The sequence below is a fragment of the Oncorhynchus clarkii genome, chromosome 28 (genome assembly GCF_045791955.1).
Source record: "Oncorhynchus clarkii lewisi isolate Uvic-CL-2024 chromosome 28, UVic_Ocla_1.0, whole genome shotgun sequence".
NCBI classification, from domain to species: domain Eukaryota; kingdom Metazoa; phylum Chordata; class Actinopteri; order Salmoniformes; family Salmonidae; genus Oncorhynchus; species Oncorhynchus clarkii.
Genome location: NC_092174.1, coordinates 2,101,158 through 2,125,750, shown reverse-complemented (window position 1 = coordinate 2,125,750; position 24,593 = coordinate 2,101,158). Strand labels below are relative to the sequence as shown.

The window sequence follows — 24,593 nt, the reverse complement described above, 5'->3', positions numbered from 1 at the left end:
AGATTTCTGTCAAAATCTGATTGTTTTTGCAAATTCTTTTGATTCGACAGAATTGGCTGTTCGGTAAACTATTTTTCAAGGGAAGTGGGTGACAACTATCAGCCCTCAACAAACTGTTACGATCAGTAGGCTTCATGTAAAGATCAGTGTATAAAACATTATCTTCACACAAGATCAGAAGATCAAGAAAACTGATTTGACTTGTATCAGATTGCATAGTAAATCTCAGATGCTCAGAACAGGAGTTAAGAAAAGCATGGAACGCCTGGAGCTGTTTTGCATCACCCCTCCATAGAACAAAAATATCATCAATATACCGTTTCCAAATAATGGTGAGGCAAGAAAACATTTTTGAGAGGATTGAAAATAGACTGTTTCTCCATGTAACCCACATAGAAATTAGCATAGTTAGGAGCCATGGGGGATCCCATAGCAGTAACCTTCGTATGAATAAAGAAATAATTTAGAAACATGAAATAGTTGTGTGAGTACTATTTCAGCCAACGTTATAATGCATGCACTGGAAGGTAGTTCATTAGGGTCAAGTTGCAGAAGAAAATGTTCCATAGCTTCAATACCGCCCTCGTGTGGAATATTTGTGCATAACTACTCAACATCAAAAGTAACTAACAAGGTATTCTCAGGGAGAGGATCAAGAGATTCAATGATATAGATCATACTGCTGGTGTCCTTTACAAAAGGGGGGAGCTGTTCTGTGAGTGGTCTAATAAAAAAGTAAACAAAAGTAGATAGAGGGTCTGTTACTGCATTAATGCCCGCTACAATAGGGCGCCTTGGAGGTTTTGTAACATTCTTGAGTAATTTCGGCAAAGTATAGAAAGTGGCAATTTTAGGGTGTTGAATAGCCAAAAAGTAATGTTCTTTTTTGGTTTTCTGACCAGATCTAAAACACCCATCTAGGACAGTAAAGATAGTATTCTGATATTGGGAAGTAGGGTCACTTCTGAGTTTCTTGTAAAAGGTGTTGTCAAGCAGCTGTCTATGACACTCATGTACATAAACTGTCCTATCCATGAGTACAACCGACCCATCCTTATCAGCAGGACGAATAAGGATTGACGTATCGGATTGTAAATCAAGCAAAGCTTGTTTTTCATCCTTACGTAAATTATGGAAAGATTTGGACTCCTGTTTATTCTTAAGGAGATGTCCAACATCTTTTTCCACAAGTCTGCAATATGTCTCGATAGAGTGATTGCGATTGGCTGGAGGTATAAAATAACTTGTGCTTGCTAAAAGGAGTTGTAGTATGTGCAAGTGAGCAACCTACTGGTTCAATAGAAGTGTCAGAATTAGGGGAGCTAAAGTTTTCCCTTAAATGGATGTTTCTAAAACGTCTACCTTAACATTAAATCGTTGCACTGGGTTGTACACAAAATATAACCCTTTATTAAGCAAGGAGACATGGGCAGGGCTCAGTATCTTGCTTGATAAATTAAAGACACTCAGTCCCATGGGGTCTGGGACCGTGTGAATGGTCCCCTCTGCCTCTGATAGTCATTTCTTCTTACCCCGTCGGGTGCGGCATCTTGTCGATGCGCGTGCCTGCGGCCACCTCCGCCCTTCCGTCCGTCCAGTCTCTCGTTGAATAAAAAACTACCACTGGAAGCCGATGAGGCGCTGGTTGTAGAGCGTTGATCAGACGGGGATGGATCGAAGTAAGCGGCATCCCTCCTGCGTCTGTCATGAAGAGGGGGAGCAGGACCTCCCTTGTCAGGGTTTCTCCAGAAGTTTACTTTATCCTCGGCCTTGTCTTTTTTGTCTTGGTTGAATTTCTTGATTTTAAGTTCCTTTATTTCTGTAGATAACTTGTCCTGGAGCGCTTGGTTAGTTTTCATCAGTTCATTGAATATGCCATCATCATTAACAGCTATTTGTAGAGCTGTGTGTTTGTCTTTAATCGTGTTATCCATTTCAATAAAATCCTTCTTCAACTGGTCAACAATTAATGTCATTAAATCAATAGAGCATTTGTTCAGGTTGGCACACCAGCGTTCACCGAAATCATCTGTGCGCTGTCCCAATCATGGTTGTTTTTGCCACCTGAGTCCCCGTGGAATAATGTCTTGACGCACATAATCACTAAGAGTGACTATATGTAGATGCGTTCTCGTCTGGCTCTTAGATAAATGTAACAGTTCTTTCGAGAGGTCAGAATTACGTCCCGGCATGTCAAAAAGGGACTCCGAAACAATGATCTTATCACGCTCCCTTTGGCTATATTCAAAGTAATCTTGTATGGGTCTATGACCAGTGTCAGGAAAATAATTATCATTCGGCATCGTTTAAGAGCTTTTTTGACGGTAGGGTTTATTGTTTACTGGGTAACAGAACAATCTAGAAGAAAAAGAAACGCACACCTATTTAGGTGTCTGTAATCATGGCCAAGAGTGGCCTAATATCATATCAATAATTGTTTGTAAACTTGTATAGTCTAAAAGGAGTTTATGATCGTATGCTATCCATTTGTTGTTTGTATGCTGTTCTTTGTATTCCATTTTAATATTTGATAATTAACCAATGATATTAGGCCACTCTTGGCCAAGATTACAGACACCTGTGTCTTTTGACACTACATAAACGAGTCATCCCGCAGTGTTTGTGATTATACCCTGATGAAGACAGCTTGGCTATCGAAACTTTGGTAATACATTTTTGCAGCTGAGCTCTTAGCGGCTCTCTTTTATTTTCAAGTCTCGTGAGTGCAAACATCCAAAGATCATCAAAGGTAATCTACCAATCTACTTTGCTGCTAGCTGTTCGTAATGTTTTGTGTGCTGAGAGAGTTGTCCTAACATAAACGCTTGGATAGCTTTCGCCGAAAAGCTTCTTTTTTTTATCTGACATGCCAGGTGGATTAACAACAAGCTAAACTGTGCTTTGCTATATTGCACTTGTGATTTCATGAAAATAAAATATTTTTAGTAACTTGAATTTGGCGCTCTGCATTCAGCAGATGTTGTTGAATGATCCCGCTAACGGGATGGGTGCGTCAAGAGGTTTTAAATGCTTTCAGATGATGAGATTAATCGCAGTAAATCCCTGCAACCGATAAATGTATATTTTGGTTTATGGCCCCATCTATAACCACAAGCTAAACTTTTTTGGGATAGTGATATTTAGAGAACATAATGACACGAGTTGATTTCGCACATATATAACCACCCCTCCCTTTTTTTCGGTCTGTCACACCTAAAGATGTTGTAATCAGTAATGTCAATTTCCTTATCCGGGATCGAGCCGTTTAGTCAAGTCTCTGTGAGAACCAAAATATCCAGGCTCGTGTCATGCACACAGATATCTTGATATGTAATAGCCCAAGCCCTCTACGCGATCTGTAGCAGTATGACGATAACACTGTGAAACAGTGGGAATGGGAACAATTACATGAGCAGGGGTTGGGCTGTTGTTGAGTCAATGTTTCATAAGAGCCTCCTCGATGTTGGCCAAGATAACTTTTGTTACTTTCCTATTTGGATTCAAGCCATCCATCTTGTAAAAATTGTCAATGAACTTCAAATCCATGGAGGAACAGTAGGATTTAATCCAGTAGTGTAGCCAAAGGAGAGGAGTAAAGCATCCCATTTCATGACATATTGTTGGTAGAGGCCTAGAAATTACAACCTGCCTGTCTGTCTCTTTTAACCTGTATATGATCCCTCTGATCTTTTAATTGCTCTGATTTGTGAAGATTGTTGTAGTTTGTACCAACATGAATGACTGCTGTGCGCATTCAGAAGCTGCTTCATTACAGTAGGGACCTAGTGATCTATGTCATGAACATGGGCTCCAAGAAAGCAGTGGGTCCTTGCTTCTGCGATCACTACATCCCTAACTATGGACCTCCCAATAACAACCACCACTGGAAGACGACGAGAAGGTCGCTGCGAGCCTGTGGGACGTGCTATGGGGGCTGATCCAGGGGATGGCCGACTCAGTAACCCAGGACTATATTCAGAGGAGCTTGCGCTAGGTGCTAAGGTGGAAAGACATTGGGAGCGGCAGAGGACCTCGTCGGAGGGCCCCAATGAAGTCTTGGCTCAGAGCTGTAAAATGGTTAGAGAGCTGCAGGTCTGGATGAGAGGGCAGAGGGAGGAAATGTTGTAATAGTCCTCCTCTCCTACTTCTAACTCGATTCCACTGTGCCTCCGATGATGTAGAGCAAGACGCTGTAGTTCGGAAAGTGGTCCAAGGTAGTATCCTCTGGGCTTCTCTACAGTAGCTACTGTCTCATAGAACACCCTGGATAATCCCCTTTGTCAGCATGCAGTCTTGAAGACTATCTTTTAGGACCCTGTTCTCCTCTAGTAGCTCAATGATCCGGTCTCTGAGGCAACGAGTTGCTTACACTTTTCACAAGTGTACAAGTCAGTAAATTCTTTCACTATGATGAACAGATCACAGTTCTCACAGTTTATGGCTTTCCTGTGCATCTCCAAATCAGAGGACTCTGACATGCTTATACTCGGGTCAGAAACAGCGGTTCCAAGTGTCAACAGCGATGTGAGACAAACTTTGCCGGTGACCTAGCTAGCCAGGTCTAGTCTGATAATTTTAGCTCCAAGTTACGGTAAAATCCAGCCAAACATGGTGTGTTACGAACAGCATTAAGACTGTGGTCCCGAAAGTAAAACGGAATGCTTTTGAAGTGTAAGCACATACCTGATTTGCAGTTGAATGCGCTCACAGGCTCCTGGACACTCTACGAGCACTTATGTCATCCCAATAATTTTCAAACATGTTGAATATATTCTGCCTCAAATTAGCCATTACCTCCATGTGTGAGCAGTGCTCAGAGCAGATGCGAGGCATATCCAACATAGCCAATCAGCTACTCAGAACTATAAAGGTTTTTTACCCCTTTTTTCTCCCCAATTTCGTGGTATCCAATTGTTTTAGTAGCTACTATCTTGTCTCATCGCTACAACTCCCGTATGGGCTCGAGAGAGACAAAGGTTGAAAGTCATGCGTCCTCCAATACACAACCCAACCAAGCCGCACTGCTTCTTGACACACCGCGCATCCAACCCGGAGCCAGCTGCACCAATGTGTCGGAGGAAACACCGTGCACCTGGCAACCTTAGTTAGCGCGCACTGCGCCTGGCCCGCCACAGGAGTCGCTGGTGCGTGATGAAACAAGGACATCCCTACCGGCCAAGCCCTCTCTAACCCGGACGACGCTAGGCCAATTGTGCGTCGCCCCACGGACCTCCCAGTTGCGGCCGGTTACGACAGAGACTGGGCGCGAACCCAGAGTCTGCAGTACAGCGCCCTTAACCACTGCGCCACCCGGGAGGCCCTATAAACGTTATCTTCAACTACCTTACAAGTTAATAACAACTGGCACCAACAAGACACGCTGGTCTTGTTCCATCTGTACAACTGCCAACTCATGCCAAACTAAAATATTGACATCATCGTTGTCATCATCAGCATCATTACAATTTTCTAATTATAAAATAGGCCTAAATGTCCTCATCTCTTTGATAGGGTTGATTTCGATAACCAGAGTTAAGCGGAGTTGGTATTTTCCATTATCCAATGCTGTTGTCTTCAGGCATAACAATGCACATACAAGGATCTTAGCATCTTCCTTCGTTGCCATGAAGATTTCCTTACTACACCAGCCCAGCCGGTGCCGCCAGGTGTATGTACTATACCGATTACTAGATCACTACGATTTGGCTTGATGGTTAGAGCCTGTAGACTGGGCAAAAAAATGTGTAGTGTAGAGTATTTCAGCCATAAGCAGCACTGTGTTGGCATGTGCGTAAAATCTTCAACTACATCAATCTCATGACCCGCTGCCCTGTTTTCCCAACTCTTAAACTAACCCTTTAAATTCTTTCAAATAATCAAATACAGTAGCATACTTAATGAGTCAAATAAGCACTTGGAAGTTTGGGGTGTGCATGCAACAGACATGCAGGACAAGCCCTTGCCTACATAACCACAACCTTTAGTTGCATTTTGTGACCCTTTGCTGTGACTTTTGGAGTACAGCTAAGGACGAGATTTACCGTTGAACTACTTCACTGTTAGTTTTTCCCAAAATAATTGTACATTTTTAGTTTGTAAAATGTACAATTCTGTATTTTTGATGACAATAATGATGGTGGTGTGCTGTTGCTTGTATGCATTGTATGTGTGTGCTTACTGTGACTGTCCCCCGGATATTGGCTACAACACTAGGCTAACGTCCCACAACGTTGCAGCCCAGACAGCAGTGCATGGCAAGCTGGAGCAAAGGACACTGTGTCCCAGTGTTTTTGCTGTTCATGCTTGTATCAAGATGACATCTAGATGGTTATCAATATTAGTTATTTCTTGTGTTGGCTATTATCCTACTTTCAATAAAATCATGGGAGGGAAAAATTGGCCAGGTTAGCTACTGCCTGCGACACTGTGATACAGCTGCCCAGTGCAAGCACCTCACGTTGGCAAGCACCTTGATTAAACACTAGTAATTCGCTCCAGCTTGTCTTCATGCTCCCCGAGGGCAGTAACTTTAGCTAATTGTCATGTCACTGTAACTTCCATATGAACACTAGTTATCTGTCATCACAGATGAATGGGTCAACAAATTTACAGTGGTTAAAAGTATATTTTTTGTCATAGTTGAGGGACACTAGCTATCTAACTTACCTAACTGTCGATAGCTATCGCCATAACAACGAAAAGCATCAAGTCGTGGTCTGGCTTCAAAAGATTAAGTCAAAGTCTTGCTGTTGTTCAATGGTAAATCTCATCCGTAGCAGTACTCCATCTAGTCACAACCAGCTTTCTGTAGGTAAGACATTTTTTCCCCAACTCTCCATATTGACCATTTTAGTACCGATTTAACCCTGAAGTATCTATGGAGTACGGGAAGCCCATATTGCCATTTGAGGGGATTGTATAAGCCTTTATAGAGGCAACATCCTATGCTGCAATGTATTTTAAGACATTAGGCCTACATTTACTGTTCGATTATTCTGTTACACGGCTAACAAGCAGGAAATTATATTTAAAGAGAAACTTCGGGATTTTCACATTGAGGCCCTTTATCTACTTCCCCAGAGTCAGATGAACTCATGGATACCATGCATGCTAGAATATATCTATATACTTCCAGTCATTGTGCTAACTCTAGTTAGCATTTTCTCTCAAAACTACTTACTTCTAACTTCCTTCATACTGGACACACAGACATAAAAAAGGTATCCACAAGTTCATCTGACTCTGGGTAGTAGATAAAATGGCCCTCATTGCCAAAATCTCAAAGTATCCCTTTAATTATCTGGCTAAAGGGTTTTGAGTTTCCACTTCCTCAGAGTCAGATGGTAAATTAGCCCCAAATTAAATGTAATTTAAAAAATATATATATTACTGTCTATTGAGCAAAATAATCTAATAACCATATTTAGACAGTAAAGTTATAGCAACAATAGCGTAATTGTCAACCCATAATGAATGCCAATCACTGGTTAGGTGTTGCACATCAAAATATCATTATCATCTTTCCTGGTTGGACATGTTAGATTTAAATGTAGGCCTATCTCAAACATGTCTTGAATCATACCATCTCAATAGCACTTTGAAGGACTTTAAAACATGTTTAGGGCTGCCAAATGTGGCTCACCACCTGGTATGTAGCAACATTTGAAATGGCTTTTTTTGCATGGGATAAAAGTAGACTCAGAGCAACAAAATGGTATATCATACACTGTATTTTTGGGGAACAATGGGAAAGTAATTCTGCTTTGAAAGTTGATCAACTTGTAAACTCACTTTTGAGAAAATGGCCTTTGAATGTTTTGGTATCTAGTGAAGAGCTCTTCTTTGTCCACCCATCTCGTTTCGCTCTCGGAACGTTCAGAGTGAACACTTGACGCTCTGGACGTTGATTTGTTTACCTCTGGATAACATGAAAACAGCCTAACCAGCTCTGCTGGCAACAACTTCATTGCGCTTTTTTTGCAGATGTTTACTGACACCGGCCATATTCAACGGGTGTTGCACACTTTAGCTTAAGATCCGTAGCTAGCTTGCTAGGTACACAATGAACCTAGCTAGGTAAACAATGTGTAAGATGAGACAAGTCACGTAACGTTAGCAAACGAGCCAGCCAGCTAACGTTAGGTAGTTAAACAACAATGAACATAGTGCCAAATCATGTCGTTACTACCCTGCATGAATATGCTGGGAGCTAACCAGAGGTTCCATGTTATCTAGCTAACATTAGGCTCTAACCTGAAAAGCAAACGGCTCTGGGATGGGAATAATGTCAGGTAGGGAGCCAGCCAGCTCACATTAGCCAGCCAGCTAACATTAGCCAGCCAGCTAACATTAGCTAGCTAGCTAATGGTACAATTTAGCTCTAAATTAAACCTCTTTCTGTGAAATGTGTAATATCTGAACATGTAAAATGTGTAATATCAGAAAATGTAGCTAGCTAACACTAGACTATCTTACCTGTATACATCATCATGCATGATGGACGCGTCTCCTTGTCAGGAATGCCATACCACGGTTGTCCTTAGTTTGAAAATGTAATCTGGAGACAGGTGTTTTCTTCATGTCTTTAGCTATCATACTCTAATTGCACTGATTTCAAAACTCTGTCCTCCAGAAAGTGGAGAGCAACACTTATGCAGCTCCACTACACAATACAAAAAAATGTTAAAGCCGCATTCGACAGGATTACCAACAGACTGACCAGTTTAAATAGACAGACCAATCCGAACTCCTCTCACGGCATGTCCAGCCCACTCAATATCTTAGCCAATCATGGGAAGGTTGCTGACTTTTTTTGTGGCTTAATTTAACACTTTTATTCGTATTTACAGATGGCATACAAGTGTGTTATTAAGGCACATGAAAGTTCACATGTTCGAGAAGGCATTTCTGCCAAAAAACATTTAGACGCTTTGATTTTTTAAATTATGGTAAAACTGCTCTCCAGTGTAGTCGTGACTTGAGACATACACCTAGTTTCCTGAATCATGTCACAAATGATAACATTTATTTGGCTGGGATTAATCGCATATTTGGAATTTGCTGAAATTGAGCTGTAATTTAAGATGTTTATACAAAAAGCATTACAGGAATATTGACGTCTTGTTTTTGTCCAAAGTAATATTAAACAAAATCAGGTAAATTGATAAAGCACAATTTCTTTCATCTCAATACCAACTTGTTTTGATGTCAGATTGTTTTTGCTGTGTAGATCATGTATTTTGTATGTTTTCAGACAATACAATTAATCACAATTTTTTTTTAATTGTAAGGACCAAATTATTGATTGGGGAAAATGTTGGTGCCAACACAGGGAACAGTTATTCTGGAGCCCTCCTATACTGTTTTTTAGATAGATATCTATCTATAAATACATTTCCAGGCTGCTGAAATTGCAGAGGGGGGCTTTAATGTTGACCCCGTAGTTACATGCATTTGAATTTGTATGCTCTACACACAGTATGATTGGAGTGCCAAAGAAAAATAATTACATGATTTGACAATTTAACAGACAAAGTTTTGTAACGCATTAATTTACCCCATGGTCACACAGGGTTCTTTGGTGGCAACCTGCCAGACTACCAGCGCGCGGAGGTGATGATGTTCATCATGGGCAAGGTGCCCGTGTATGGCACCCCCTGCCACACCCTGGACACTGTGAAGATTGGGTGAGTCACACTCATTACCTCCACGCTACAGGGTTTCCCATGGACATTAGGTTCATCTCGGGGGTTCTCCTTTCTGAGATAGGGGTGGCTGGTTTGGTACTAGGGTTTAATATTTTCCTGGTATTTTACAAATGCTTCATCCCGAGAACAAATAACTTTTCTCCCAGGTAACCTGGTATTTCCCACCAAAATCAGAAGCATTATCAAATCTAATTTATTTATATAGCCCTTCAGACATCAGCTGATATCTCAAAGTGCTGTACAGAAACCCAGCCTAAAACCCCAAACAGCAAGCAATGCAGGTGTTGAAGCACTTTGGCTAGGAAAAACTCCCTAGAAAGAACAAAACCTAGGAAGAAACCTAGAGAATAACCAGGCTATGAGGGGTGGCCAGTCCTCTTCTGGCTGTGCCAGGTGGAGATTATAACAGAACATGGCCAAGATGTTCAAATGTTCATAAATGACCAGCATGGTCAAATAATAGGTCTGGGACAGGTAGCACGTCCGGTGAACAGGTCAGGATTCCATAGCCGCAGGCAGAACAGGTGAGACTGGAGCAGCAGCACGGCCAGGTGGACTGAGGACAGCAAGGAGTCATCATGCCAGGTAGTCCTGAGGCATGGTCCTAGGGCTCAGGTCCTCCGAGAGAGAAAGAAAGAGAGAATTAGAGAGAGCATACTTAAATTCACACAGGACACCGGATAAGACAGGAGAAGCACTCCAGATATAACTAACTGACCCTAGTCCCCCGTCACACAAACTCCTGCAGCATAAATACTGGAGGCTGAGACAGGAGGGGTCAGGAGAAACTGTGGCCCCATCCGATGATACCCCCGGACAGGGCCAAACAGGAAGGATATAACCCCACCCACTTTGCCAAAGCACAGCCCCCACACCACGAGAGGGATATCGTCAACCACCAACTTACCATCCTGAGACAAGGGCCGAGTATAGCCCACAAAGATCTCCGCCACGGCACAACCCATGGGGGGGGGGCGCCAACCCAGACAGGAAGATCACATCAGTGACTCAACTCACTCATCTTCTCTCCTCCTTATCCCTTTGTTTTTTCTTAATTGCTGGAGGAGATTAGATTCCTCTGTTTGTCTGCTGCCCCTGATGCCAAGGAGAGGACTAGCTAATAGAGGAAGCACTTTCAAGTAGAGGTCTGCACGGGACTGATATCTTCATCCAGCTCCTGCTGCTTTTCATGCCGCACCCGCCTGATGCCAGGGTCTTCTTAACTGAGTCGCCCCAGCAAGAATTAGTCCCGTACCTGACCGCAGTCCCGATATATTATTTTAGATGTATCTGACACAGCTCACTTTGCAACCCTGGTCCCAACAATTTTGCCACCCTAGTCAAGATCAAAATACCAGCGATTCTGACTGTGCCCATTATATTCGGCTATCAGTATTAGGCTAGATGTAGTTTGAAAGATTAAATACAGGAGAGTGGATACTTACTTGACTAGATTAAAGAATAACTTTTAGGAACGGGACGATATGCAAGCACAATAAAATACATGTGTTGTCATGTGTTATTCCAGTCAATGTCAGAGTTTAAACTATAGCCTATCATATTTTTTATTTGATTGCACATGCCCAGTAAAAGGGAAGAAAGGTAGTCTACAGAATCAAAATCATCAAGTATAACGAATAATCTACAAACAGAAAGACAACCATTTTGAAATAATACCAACTTTAATAGGAGCTGGACAATTTGCAGGCAGACAGAAAAATGTATTATCAATATTTATTTCCTGTCAATGTCAGAGCCTAAACTATAGCATGTCATATTTAGGAAGTTAATTTCCTTGGAAAGACAACTGCGTATGCTTTTCCATCCTACAGGCTATTTATTTGGGACCACATATTTGATCTCGCACGCCCAACACAAGTGAGGTGAGGTAGGCTACAGAACGTGAAGCAGAATTAGCCTATGAGAGTTTCTGAATAGTATGGCAGAGGTTATTTTAATACAATAGATAACGCATCCAAAACAGAAAGACAACCGTTAGAAATAATCCCAAAGTTGTTTGTCTGAATGCCCACTCCCACCCTCAGCATAAAAAATGCAGACCACGCTGCAATGCTATCTGTCGGGGCCAGTGGGAATGCAGCTCTCTACTTTAGTTACGCTTGCTAGCATAACTCACTTTCATGGGCAACGATGAGCCAGCTAGTTAACATTAGCCTACCTCGTCTAGCTACATATTGAACTTCCATCCTCTCAGGCAAGGGGCACAGTGTATAAATTTATGGCTGGATCATAATCACTGTCATAATCATTGGCCAGTAGGGAGAATTAAGGAAAACCACTAGTCCAAATCACTATCTCCATCTATGGCTAAGTTGGGAAAGGGACAACAATTCAACGAGATGCAACAATTCAAGTTTATTTTCTAATTACGTTTAGCTTTTGATGTGATGTGATTGGTGTGAAGCCAAATCCAAACTGCCTTCACTTTACACTTTTTTTAGGTGCTCCAGGACCATCAACAGTTGAGCTCTCTTTTAGCTCAACGCTGATTGACTATTATTTTATATTTTTTTATAGGGAGGCCAAATGCTCGCTGGCATCCCATGCATTCAATGGTAGGGGCGGCAACAATGTCATACTCTTTTTGACCAGACAGCATCAGATAGATGGGTTACACATACAGAGACAGAGGGGCGCTGTTTCACGCGATCAGCTGCTTTCTCCGGTGACATACATTCAGCCTCTTGCAAATTGAAGGACAATTATGAAGCAAAGAGAGACAAAAATATAAATGATTTAGTTTTTTCTTTGTCAAATTTATACGGAAGCCTGGCTTCCCTTAGCACTGATGAATACACACCACTGGATGACACACTTTTATGAGTTAGTGCTGCAGAGGCACAGGTACTGTGCTTATGAAGGTGCTTATAAACATCTGGGTCAATTCACAACACACTTCCAGGATGCCATTGGAATTAAAATGTCTATTTTTCTATTATAGCTCTATTTCTAGTAATAATATAAGGATGTAGATACGTTTTATTTTCATACTTGACTTTCCACACAGATGTACTATAGAGAATATACCTAGTTAGTAGAGCTATATGTTATACTACATATACAATTCCTTCAGAAAGTATTCAAACCCCTTGACTTATTCCACATTTTGATGTTTTACAGTCTGAATTGAAAATGGATTAAACATAATAATAATCTCAACCATTTACACAATACCCCATAATGACAGTGTTTTGAAATGTATTAAATAGAGAAATATCTCATTTACATAATTCACACCCCTGAGTAAATACTTTGTAGAAGCTAATTTTACAGCTGTGAGACTTTCTGGGTAAGCGTCTAAGAGCTTTCCACACCTGAATTGTGCCCATTATTCTTTTAAAAATGCATCAATCTCTGTCGAATTGGTTGTTGTTCATTGTTAGACAACCATTTAAGGTCTTGCCATAGAATTTCAAGTAGATTTAAGTCAAATTGTAACTTGGCCACTTTGTAAGCAACTTCAGTGAAGATTTGGCTTTGTGTTTTAGGCATTTGTCCTGGTGAAAGGTGAATTAATCTCCCAGTATCTGGTGGAAAGCAGACTAAACCAGGTTTTCCTCTAGGATTTTGCCTGTGCTTAGCTCCAATCCGCACATGTTTTATCCTGAAACTCACAGTTCTTAACGATTACACATATACCCATAATATGATGCAGCCACCGCTATGATTGAAAATATGGAGAGTGGTGCTTAGTAATGTGTTGTATTGGATTTTCCCCATTTTTGTATTTAGGACAAAAAGTGAATTTCTTTGCCACATTTTTACAATATAACTTTAGTGCCTTGTTGCAAACAGGATGCATGTTTTGGAATATTTGTTTTCTGTACAGGCTTCCTTCTTTTCAATGTGTCAATTAGGTTGGTATTGTGGAGTATCTACAATTGTTGTTGATACATCCTCAGTTTTCTCTTATCACAGCCATTAAACTCTGTAACTGTTTTAATGTCACCATTGGCCTCATGGTTAAATCCTTCCTTTCTGGCAACTGAGTTAAGAAGGATGCCTGTATCTTTGTAGTGACTGGGTATATTGATACACCATCCAAAGTGTAATTAATAACTTTACCATGGTCAAAGGGATATTCAATATCTGCTTACATTTTTTTTACCCACCTACCAATGGGTGCCCTTCTTTGCGAGGCATTGGAAAACCTCACTGGTCTTTGTGGTTCAATCTGTGTTTGAAATTCACTTACAGATAATTGTATGTGTGGGATAGAGAAATGAGGTAGTCATTAAAAAAAAAACACGTTAAACATTTTTTATTGCACAAAGAGTGAGTCCCCCCCACCATTTGCTAACAAACTGTTGTTGATATTCCATTCAGGCACCAGGGCACCAAGCGTATCCAGGCCATGCTGCTGAGCTCGCTCATCATGGTGAGTACTTCTATAGCCATATCATTTATTCAATAGTACTGTCTAACGAAAGCCGCATCCGCCTATCGTGATCACAACAGACTGATCAAGAATAGTGTCAATCGAGAAGAATGGCAACAGATTAATCCATTAATTGAGTCTATTCTATTTCTGCCTAAAGGGACCTCAATGTTCTCTGTTGGTATATCAGAGTGGCGCCGAAGGAGATGACTGCCGTTTTACGATCCCGTAATCAATTGTGCATGTTTTTTCGCGTTATTTTGTACTTAATGTTTCTGCCACCATGTCTTATGACCGAAAAGAGCTTCTAGATATCATGACAGTGATTATTCACCCCATACTGGAGAATTACTTTTTCTTCAACAAGTCGTACGGGAAGTATTCACTTCAGACGCCCTACAAGGCCCTCATCCCTGTCATATGCAGGAGAAAGGGGTGATTGTAAGGGGTGATGGTCTATGTATATTTGTAAACAACCGCAGGTACACGAAATCTAAGGAAGTCTTGAGGTTTTGCTCGCCTGAGGTAGAGTATCTCATGATAAGCTGTAGACCACACTATTTACCAAGAAAGTTTTCATCTGTATTTTTTGTAGCTGTCTACACATACCACCACAAACCGATGCTGGCAATAAGACCGCACTCAATTAGCTGTATATGGTCATAAGTAAACAGGAAACACAAATCCTCTTGACCTAATTTACCTAATTTATACCAGCATGTTAAATGTGAAACCAGAGGGGAAAAAAACTCTAGAACACCTTTACTCCAGACGCGTGTAAATTTGACCATAATTCCATCCTCCTGATTCCTGCTTACATACATAAACCAAAGCAGGAAGCACCTGTGACTCGGTCAATAAGAAAGTGGTCAGATGAGGCAGATGCTAAGCTATAGGACTGTTTTGCTAGCACAGACTGGAATATGTTCCGGGATTCTTCCGATGGCGTTGAGGAGTACACCACATCAGTCACTGGCTTTATCAATGGGCGCATTGATGATGTCATCCCCACAGTGACCGTACGTACATATCCCAACCAGAAACCTTGGTTTACATGGCAACATCCACACTGAGCTAAAGGGTAGAGCTGCCTCTTTCAAGGAGCGGGACTCTAACCCGGAAAGCTTATAAGAAATCCAGCTATGCCCTCCGACAAACCATCAAACAGGCACAGCGTCAATACAGGACTAAGATTGAATCATACTACACCGGCTCCGACGCTCGTCGGATGTGGCAGGACTTGCAAACTATTCCAGACTACAAAGGGAAGCACAGCCGCGACCTGCCCTGTGACACAAGCTTACCAGATGACCTAAATTACTTCTATGTTCACTTCGAGGCAAGTAACACTGAAGCATGCATGAGAGCATCAGCTGTTCCGGACGACTGTGTGATCATGCTCGCCGTGGCCAATGTGAGTAAGGAGCCGTCCCATTTTTTACATTTTTGCCCAAAACGACATACCCAAATCTAACTGCCTTTAGCTCAGGCCCTGAAGCAAGGGTATGCATATTATTGGTACCATTTGAAAGGAAACACGTTGAAGTTTGTGGAAATGTGAAAGGAATGTAGGAGAATATAACACAATAGATATGGTGAAAGGCAATATAAAGAAAAAAAACAACAATTTTGTATATTTTTGTAACGTCTTTGAAATGCAAGAGAGAGGCCATAATGTATTATTGCAGCTCAAGTGCAATTGAGATTTTGGTCACTAGATGGCAGCAGTGTTGGTGCAAAGATTAGGTCTAATCCAATGAATCGTTGTATTTCTGTTCAAAATTTTGTATCAATTGGTTTATTATTAACTTTTCAAGTTCCAAACTGTGCACTCTCCTCAAACAATAGCATGGTATTCTTTCACTGTAATAGCTACTGTAAATTGGACAGCACAGTTAGATTAACAAGAATTTAAGCTTTTTGCCAATATCAGACATGTCTATGTCCTGGGAAATTGTCTTGCTACTTACAACCTCAGGTTTATGCGATTAGCATATGTCAGCTTAACCGTCCCGTAGACGGGACACCGATCCCGAAGAAGTTTTAAACAGGTCAACATTCACAAGGCTGCAGTGCCAGACAGATTACCAGGACGTGTACTGACCAACTGGCAAGTGTCTTCACTAACATTTTCAACCGGTCTGAGTCTGTAATACCAACATGTTTCAAACATACCACCATAGTCCCTGTGCCCCAGAACACTAAGCTAACCTGCCTAAATGAATACCGACCAGTAGCACTCACGTATGTAGCCATGAAGTGCTTTGAAAGGCTGGTCATGGCTCACATCAACATCATTATCCCAGAAACCCTAGACTCACTCCAATTTGCATACCGCCCCAACAGATCCACAGTTGATGCAATCTCTGTTGCACTCAACACTGCCCTTTCCCACCTGGACTAAAGGAACACCTATATGAGAATGCTATTCATTGACTACAGCTCAGTGTTCAACACCATAGTGCTTTCAAAGATCAAATCAAATAATCAAATGTTCTTTGTCACACACACACGGTTAGCAGATGTTAATGCAAGTGTAGCGAAATGCTTGTATTTCTAGTTCTGACAGTGCAGTAATCTAACAAGTAATCTAACAATTCCCCCACAACTACCTAATACACAAATCTAAAGGAGTGAATGAGAATATGTACATGTAAGTATATGGATGAGCAATGGCCGAGTGGCATAGGCAAGGTGCAATAGATGGTATAAAATACCGTATATACATGTGATATGTAAACATTATTAATTTGGCATTAGTTAGAGTGCATTGTATAAAGTACTAGTGATCCATTTATTAGAGTGGCCAGTGATTGGGTCTCAATGTTGGCAGCAGACTCTCTGAGTTAGACTGCTAAACAGCAATCACTGATGGTTGCAATCTGATGACATTGGGATAGAAGCTGTTTTTCACTCTCTCGGTCCCAGCTTTGATGCACCTGTACCCGGCAGTGGCTTGGGTGGTTGATGCCCTTGATAATCTTTTTGGCCTTCCTGTGACATTGGGTGCTGCAGGTGTCCTGGAGGGCAGGTAGTTTGCCCCCCAGTGATGCGTTGTGCAGACCGCACCACCCTCTGGAGAGCCTTAAAGTTGAGGGTGGTGCAGTTGCCGTACCAGGCTATGATACAGCCCGACAGGATGCTCTAAATTGTGCATCTGTAAAAGTTTGTCAGGGTTTTGGGTGACAAGACAAATTTCTTCAGCCTCTTGAGGTTGAAGAGGCGCTGTTGAGCCTTCTTCACCACACTGTCAGGGTGGGTGGACCATTTCAGTTGGTCTGTGATGTGTATGCCGAGTAACTTAAAACTTTTCAGCTTCTCCACTGCTGTCCCTTCGGCGTTGATAGGGGGGGTGCTCCCTCTGTTGTTTCCTGAAGTCCACGATCATCTCCTTTGTTTTGTTGACGTTGAGTGAGAGGTTGTTTTCCTGACGCCACACTCCGAGTGCCCTCACCTCCTCCCTGTAGGCTGTCTCGTCATTGTTGGTAATCAAGGCCCCTAATGTTGTGTCATCTTGATGATTGAGCAAACTTGATGATTGAATTGGAGGCGTTCTTTGACACGCAGTTATGGGTGAACAGAGAGTACAGGAGGGGGCTGAGCAATGCACCCCTTTGTGTGGCCCTAATGTTGAGGGCCAGCGAAGTGGAGATGATGTTTCCAGACCTCTTTCCATCGTTAAATATGGTGGATCGCGCTTTCAGTTTTGCATGTATGCCGCCATCCATCCACGGTTTCTGGTTAGGGTAGGTTTTAATAGTCACAGTGGGTACAACATCTCCAATGTACTTCTTTATAAACGCACTCACCGAGTCAGCGTATAGGTCGATGTTGTTCTCTGAGGCTGATCGGAACATTTTCCAGTCTACGTGATCAAAGCGTGGCTTCCGATTGGTCGGACCAGCGTTGAATGGTTCTCGTCACTGGTACGTCCTGTTTGAGAAAGATGGCGTTGTGATCGGATTTGCCGAAGGGAGGGCGGAGGAGTGCTTTGTTGGAATCGCGGAAGTTAGAGTAGCAGTGATCAAGGGTATTGCGCATACGTGTAGCGCAATCAATAGGCTGGAAGAATTTAGGTGGACTTGTTCTCAAATTTGCTTTGTTAAAATCCCCAGCTACAATTAATGCAGCCTCAAGATGTATGGTTTCCAGTTCGCATATAGTCCATTGAAGTTCCTTGATGGCCATCTTGGTGTCTGCTTGAGGGGGAATGTACACAGCTGTGACTATAACTGACGAGTATGAATTATCTTGGTAGGTAAAATGGCCGGCACATGATTGTAAGGAATTCTAGATCAGGTGAGAAAAAGGTCTTGAGTCTTGAGTATGTTGTTATGATTACACCATGAGTCGTTAATCATAAAGCATACACCCCCACCCTTCCTTTTCCCAGAGAGGTGTTTATCTCTGTTGGCGCGATGCAAGGAGAAGCCCGGTGGCTGAACCGATTCCGACAGTATATTCCAAGAGAGCCATGTTTCAGTGAAACAGAGAATGTTACAATCTCTGATGTCTCTCTGGAAAGCAAACCCTTGCTCAAATTTCGTCTACCTTGTTGTCAAGAGACTGGACATTGGCTCGGGAGCAGTGTGCGATGTGCACGTCTACAGAGCCTGGCCAGATGGCCACTTCATCTGCCCCTTCTGCGGCATCGTTGTTTTGGATCGCCTACTGGTATTAGTTCCATTGTCCTGGGTGGTGGTCCGAACAGAGGATCCGCTTCGGGAAAGTCGTATTCCTGGTCGTAATGTTGGTAAGTTGACGTGCTCTTATATCCAATAGTTCTTCTTATGTAATAAGACTTCAGATTTCCTGGGGTAACAATGTAAGAAATAATACATATAAAAAAACGAAATGCTGCATAGTTTCCTAAGAACTCGAAGCGAGGCGACCATCTCTGTCAGCGCCATGCTTAGCTCATCACTAAGCTAAGGACCCTGGGACTAAACACCTCCCTCTGCAACTGGATCCTGGACTTCCTGACAGGTCTCCCCCAGGTGGTAAGGGTAGGTAACAACACATCCGCCCACGCTGATCCTCAACACTGGGGCCCCTCAGGGGTGCGTGCTCAGTCCCCTCGAGTACTCCCGGTTAACTCTTGACTGCATGGCCAGGCATGACTCCAACACCATCATCAAGTTTGCCTATGACACAACAGTGGTAGGCCTGATCCCCAACAACGAGACAGCCTATAGGGAGGAGGTCAGAGACCTGGCCGTGTGGAGCCAGCCAGGAAAACAACCTCTCCCTCAACGTGATCAAGACTAAGGACATGATTGTGGACTACAGGAAAAGGAGGACCGAGCACGCCCCCATTCTCATCGACGAGCTGCAGTGGAGCAGGTTGAGAACTTCAAGTTCTTTGGTGTCCATATCACCAACAAACTATCATGGTTCAAACACACTAAGACAGTCGTGAAGAGGGCACAACAAAGCCTATTCCCCCTCAGGAGACTGAAAAGATTTTGCATGGGTCCTCAGATTCTCAAAAGGTTCACAGAGCATCTTGACGGGTTGCATCACTGCCTTGTATGTCAACTGCACAGCCTCTGACCTCAATGCACTACAGAGGGTAGTGCGTACGACCCAGTACATCCCTGGGGCCAAGCTTCCTGCCATCCAGGCCCTAAAAATTGTCATACTCCAGCCACAATAGTCATAGACTGTTCTTTCTGCTACTGCACGGCAAGTGGTATCGGAGCGCCAAGTATAGGTCCAAAAGGCTTCTTAACAGCTTCTACCCCCAAGCCATAAGCCTCCTAAACAGCTAATCAAAGGGCTACCCAGAACCCTCTTTTACGCTGCTGCTACTCTGTTTATTATCTAATTATCAAATTATTGTTGTAACTATATTTTAAAGCTGACAGGTATAATACACTGTAATGCTTATGACAAATCATAAGATTTGTCATAAGCATGTATACACAGTGCATTCAGAAAGTATTCAGACCCCTTAACTTTTTCCACATTTTGTTATGTTACAGCCTTGTTCTCGGGCTCCCGAGTGGCGCAGCGGTCTAATGCACTGCCTATCAGTGTGAGAGGTGTCACTAAAGTCACTGGTTTGATTCCAGACTGTATCACATCCAGCCGTGATTGGCCCAGCGTCATCTAGATTTGGCCGAGGTAGGCCGTCATTGTAAATAAGAATTTGTTCTTATTGACTGAAGGTATTATAAGCCTTACTAAAATACATTATTCTACATCATACGAATATGCATAAACATTCCATATCAAGGGTTGATAATTCATGGAAGAATCGGTCCTTGTTAATTATAGTCCTATGGCTTAGTTGGTACGAGCGTGGCACTAGCAACGCCAAGGTCGTGGGTTCAATCCCAGTAGGGATCAAATACACATACCAATGTATGCACATTGTTGTTTTGGGTAAAGCATCTGCTAAGTGGCATTTATATTATACAGTATATCTATAATTATTTTAGACAGATTGAAGTGTTATTCTCTAGAGATGGGCTCGATTATTTGAATATCCAAACAGATATTATTTGATCATTTGTATTAATACAAAAAAATATTGTAAAAAAATATATTCCAAGTGTAAATAAAAAAAAGTGAGCAAATTATTTATTTTTTTTAGATATAATTGCGAAATTCAAGGAGTTCGCAATTCATTGAGTTTATTTGATGGGGGCGCTCAGTCATCGGGCCTCCCCCTTGCTTGCGGGACAAATAGAGGACAAAAAAGCAAATGCCTCCATCACGCAGCAAGTGCTCAGGTTAAAAACATACATTAAACACACGTATTTCTACTATCCAGATATCCGAAATCATTTTATGATATTGTAACCCAATAGTACCTTGTAATAAGAATTAAGGATACTTCACCATGTACAAGTTTTATTATTCTCATTAAAATTTTAAAATAAGTCAAAAATAAATATATATTCTTTGAGCTGTAGCGTATAGTAATACTGTGACTGTAAGTCCGTCTGTATTGACTTATGTTATCAGTAAAACAACGACAACATTCGTACATCAAACCAACACAGTTATGCAAATGCAATAACACTCTATTTTTGGTGTACACCATAAAGCTCCTATGGTTGTGCACAAGCTAAAATGAATATAAACAACCTTGTATATTAATAAAAATGTTTCCTTTTCAAGTAGATGAGATGAGTAACAGTCCCACGTAGTACCTCACAAACAGTGATTTCACTGGTGATTACAACAAACTGCTTCCTCCAGCTTCCGTGACATTCTTGGAAGGAAGACAAATGTTCAATATGTGCCTGTCATCGGAAAATGATATTTCAGGCACGTGCAATGTTCAACAGCATAAATGCGATGTATTAGCTAAATATGCTTAAAACTTCTTCGGGATAGGGGGCAGCATTTTCACTTTTGGATAAATAGCATGCCCAAATTCAACTTCCTGCTACTCATCCCCAGAATATAAGATATGCATATTATTAGTAGATTTGGATAGAAAACACTCTGAAGTTTCTAAAACTGTTTGAATCATGTCTGTGAGTATAACAGAACTTATGTAGCAGGCAAAACCCAGAGGACAAACCACTGATTTTTCTTTTTTTTTGAGGTCACTGTCTGTTCAATGTCTTTTCATTGGGAAACCAGATTTCTAAGGGATTTGTTTGCAGTTCCTACCGCGTCCACTGGATGTCACCAGTCTTTAGAAATTGGTTGAGGTTATTCCTTTGTGTAATGAAGAAGTACGGCCATCTTGAACAAGTGTCACATCATGTGTACTGTTTGAATAGTTGCGCAAGACCAGAAAGCATGCTTGAGTTTGTTGTCTTCCTGTATTGAACACAGATCATCCCGTCTTCAATTTGATTGATTATTTACGTTTAAAAATACCTACAGTTGTATTACAAAAGTAGTTTGAAATGTTTTGGCAAAGTTTACTGGTAACTTTTGAGATATTTTGTAGTGATATTTTGTAGTGGAACCAGTGTTTTTCTGGATCAAATGCGCCAAATAAATGGACATTTTGGATATATATGGACGGAATTAATCAAACAAAAGGACCCTTTGCGATGTTTATGGGACATATTGGAGTTCCAACAAAAGAAGTTCGTCAAAGGTAAGGCATGATTTATATTTTATTTCTGCGTTTTGTGTCGCGCCTGCAGAGTTGAAATATGCTACTCTCTCATGTTGTGCTATTATCAGATAATAGCATCTTATGCTTCCGCCGAAAAGCCTTTTTGAAATCTGACTGTTGGCTGGATTCACAACGAGTGTAGCTTTAATTTGGTATCTTACATGTGTGATTTAATGAAAGTTTGATTTTTATAGTATTTTATTTGAATTTGGCGCTCTGCATTTTCCCTGGCTATTGGCCAGGTGGGACGCTAGCCTCCCGCCTATCCCAAAGAGGGTATTAATGCTGAGTTAAGCTGAATATGAGGAGCTGCAAGGTGCATTTGTCTAATTGCATAGAGTAATTACAACATGGGTAACAGCTAATGCATTCCAATGTAATTCTAAGACCATAGCTGTAAATCGTACCACTGCTGAAAAATGACCAAAATTATATACTTGATGCCTGAAGCTGTCTTAAAGTGATACACCCCCTGTTATTGTATTCTAATGATAAACTAAGTAAATCTGCATGTGGGTTACAATATTATTTGAATAGGGAAATGATTTAAAATGCTCATCCCTATTATGCTCCCTATTAAGGAATGCTAAAGGATGGAAAGCCATCATTCACTCTCATTCCCTGTAATGTAAATTAACTCCCTGTGTGTCTCCAGTGTGTGTGTGTGTGTGTGGCTCCCGCATTGTCAGGTTAGCTCAGTCTATATTCCCCGCTGTTCTGTTAAGCCTCTCTCTTGTTCAACTGACTGCTGTACGAGATGGCTATACACAGGTGGAAAAAAGCCCCTAGGGCAGAGGAAACGTTCACACAGAGAAGACTTTACACACACACATACTGTACGTGCGCTCAGACATGTTACATATGCACATTCCCCTATATTTTTCCCATGACGCATATGTCACACACTCCTCCTTTTCCCATGGGGCATCTGCATGATCGACCGGGAGCTAGGAGGGGTGGCTTATTGCAAAGTCTATCTCCTCTCCCGCTTTTCTGCTGCTTTCCCGTGCAGCTGAAAGATAGGGAAATGTTTTAACATATTTCTATCTTCCAGCTGCATGGTGTTAGAAATATGTTAAAACACTCCCTAACACCATGCAGCTGGAAGATAGGGAAATGTTTAACATATTTCTAACACCATGCAGCTGCAGATGGGTCCTTGGCATCTGGGATCAGCACATGTAACACTGTGTTACAAACTCGACTGTCTGATTATGAGTCTGAGGTGGGGGGTGGGGGTCAGGGGTGTTAGGGTGGCGGACTCATTATGTTTTCTTTCTCACTTCCTCACTTCAACATGTACTGTACACACAAGGAATACAGATGCTCCTACTGGAGCATGTGCACAGTGCACACACACCTTTTCTCTATACACATGATGCTGGGACACTAGTTACCACACACACACACACACACACACACACACACACACACACACACGCACACAGGGAGGTTAAAAAAAAACAGCCCTGGATTTTGATGCAGACAGGCCCACCAAAACCGGCACGCGGATACTCCACCGCCCCCACCCCGCCGACGCACGCACCTACACACCAGCACCTAATACCACCACCTAGCTGCATAAAAGCTAATGTACAAAAATCAGTACTATTTTCATAGTGCTAAAAAAGCATACACACAAACTCTTTACACTGTTATAAGAGTTCTACAGAACACATACTGAATTGTCATGATTGAACAACATTCCATCTGAAGCCTAAAACAAAACAGAGAAGGTTTAATAGCTAGAATGCTCACTGAGACGGAACACTGTCTGGCTGCTTCTCAGGGAGGGCTGGCTGGCTTTAAAGAGGCAGTGCGGTTAAAAACATGTTTTCCAGTTTTTCGGACGATGTTTCCACACTATGAGGTTGAAATAACACTCTGAAATCGTGAAAATTATGATAGTCATTTTTGTGTAAGAACACGTGGAATTTCAGCCTGTTCGGGTGGGATGTAATTTTGGCCCACCCGCATAACGTCACCCGGCGATCTGATAATAATACATTTTAATAAAATTCATTGTTTATTTACATATTCCCTTCTAGTTTTAGTGCTGGTCCCGCCCAAAAGCAAGAGAGATTGTGCAGCATGGCTGCCTTTGCACTGTGTTCCCTCCAAACAATCACTTCGTCTGATTTGGCTTTGATTTATTTTTCATAATCTAACTGTCAGAGAAGTTGAGTCAAACCTCCTGCACAGCACACTTTGGCATCAGACTACATTGCAAATCAGACTAGGTACACGTGGATTTCCCAGCAGTTCCATCAAGCATCGCATTGATTTTCAAATCGGCAGCAGCATCAACCATTCATGAAGTAAGTGTCTAGATATTTCTTTTTTTTATCTCATAAGTAAATGACATGCTATTCATGGGTGGCATCATTCATCACAATAT

The 24,593-nt window shown here is 41.8% G+C and overlaps 1 protein-coding gene across 2 annotated transcripts in view; it reads left to right on the top strand.

Annotated features, from left to right (window-relative positions):
• Nucleotides 1-24,593, top strand: part of LOC139387615 (EFR3 homolog A (S. cerevisiae)) — a 265,181-nt gene that overhangs the window by 185,466 nt on the left and 55,122 nt on the right. For both annotated transcript variants that reach the window (XM_071133989.1, XM_071133988.1), the window contains exons 12-13: nt 9,572-9,686; nt 14,055-14,106. In XM_071133989.1, coding sequence (XP_070990090.1) covers nt 9,572-9,686; nt 14,055-14,106 — 167 coding nt within the window. The remainder of the gene's footprint in view (nt 1-9,571; nt 9,687-14,054; nt 14,107-24,593) is intronic.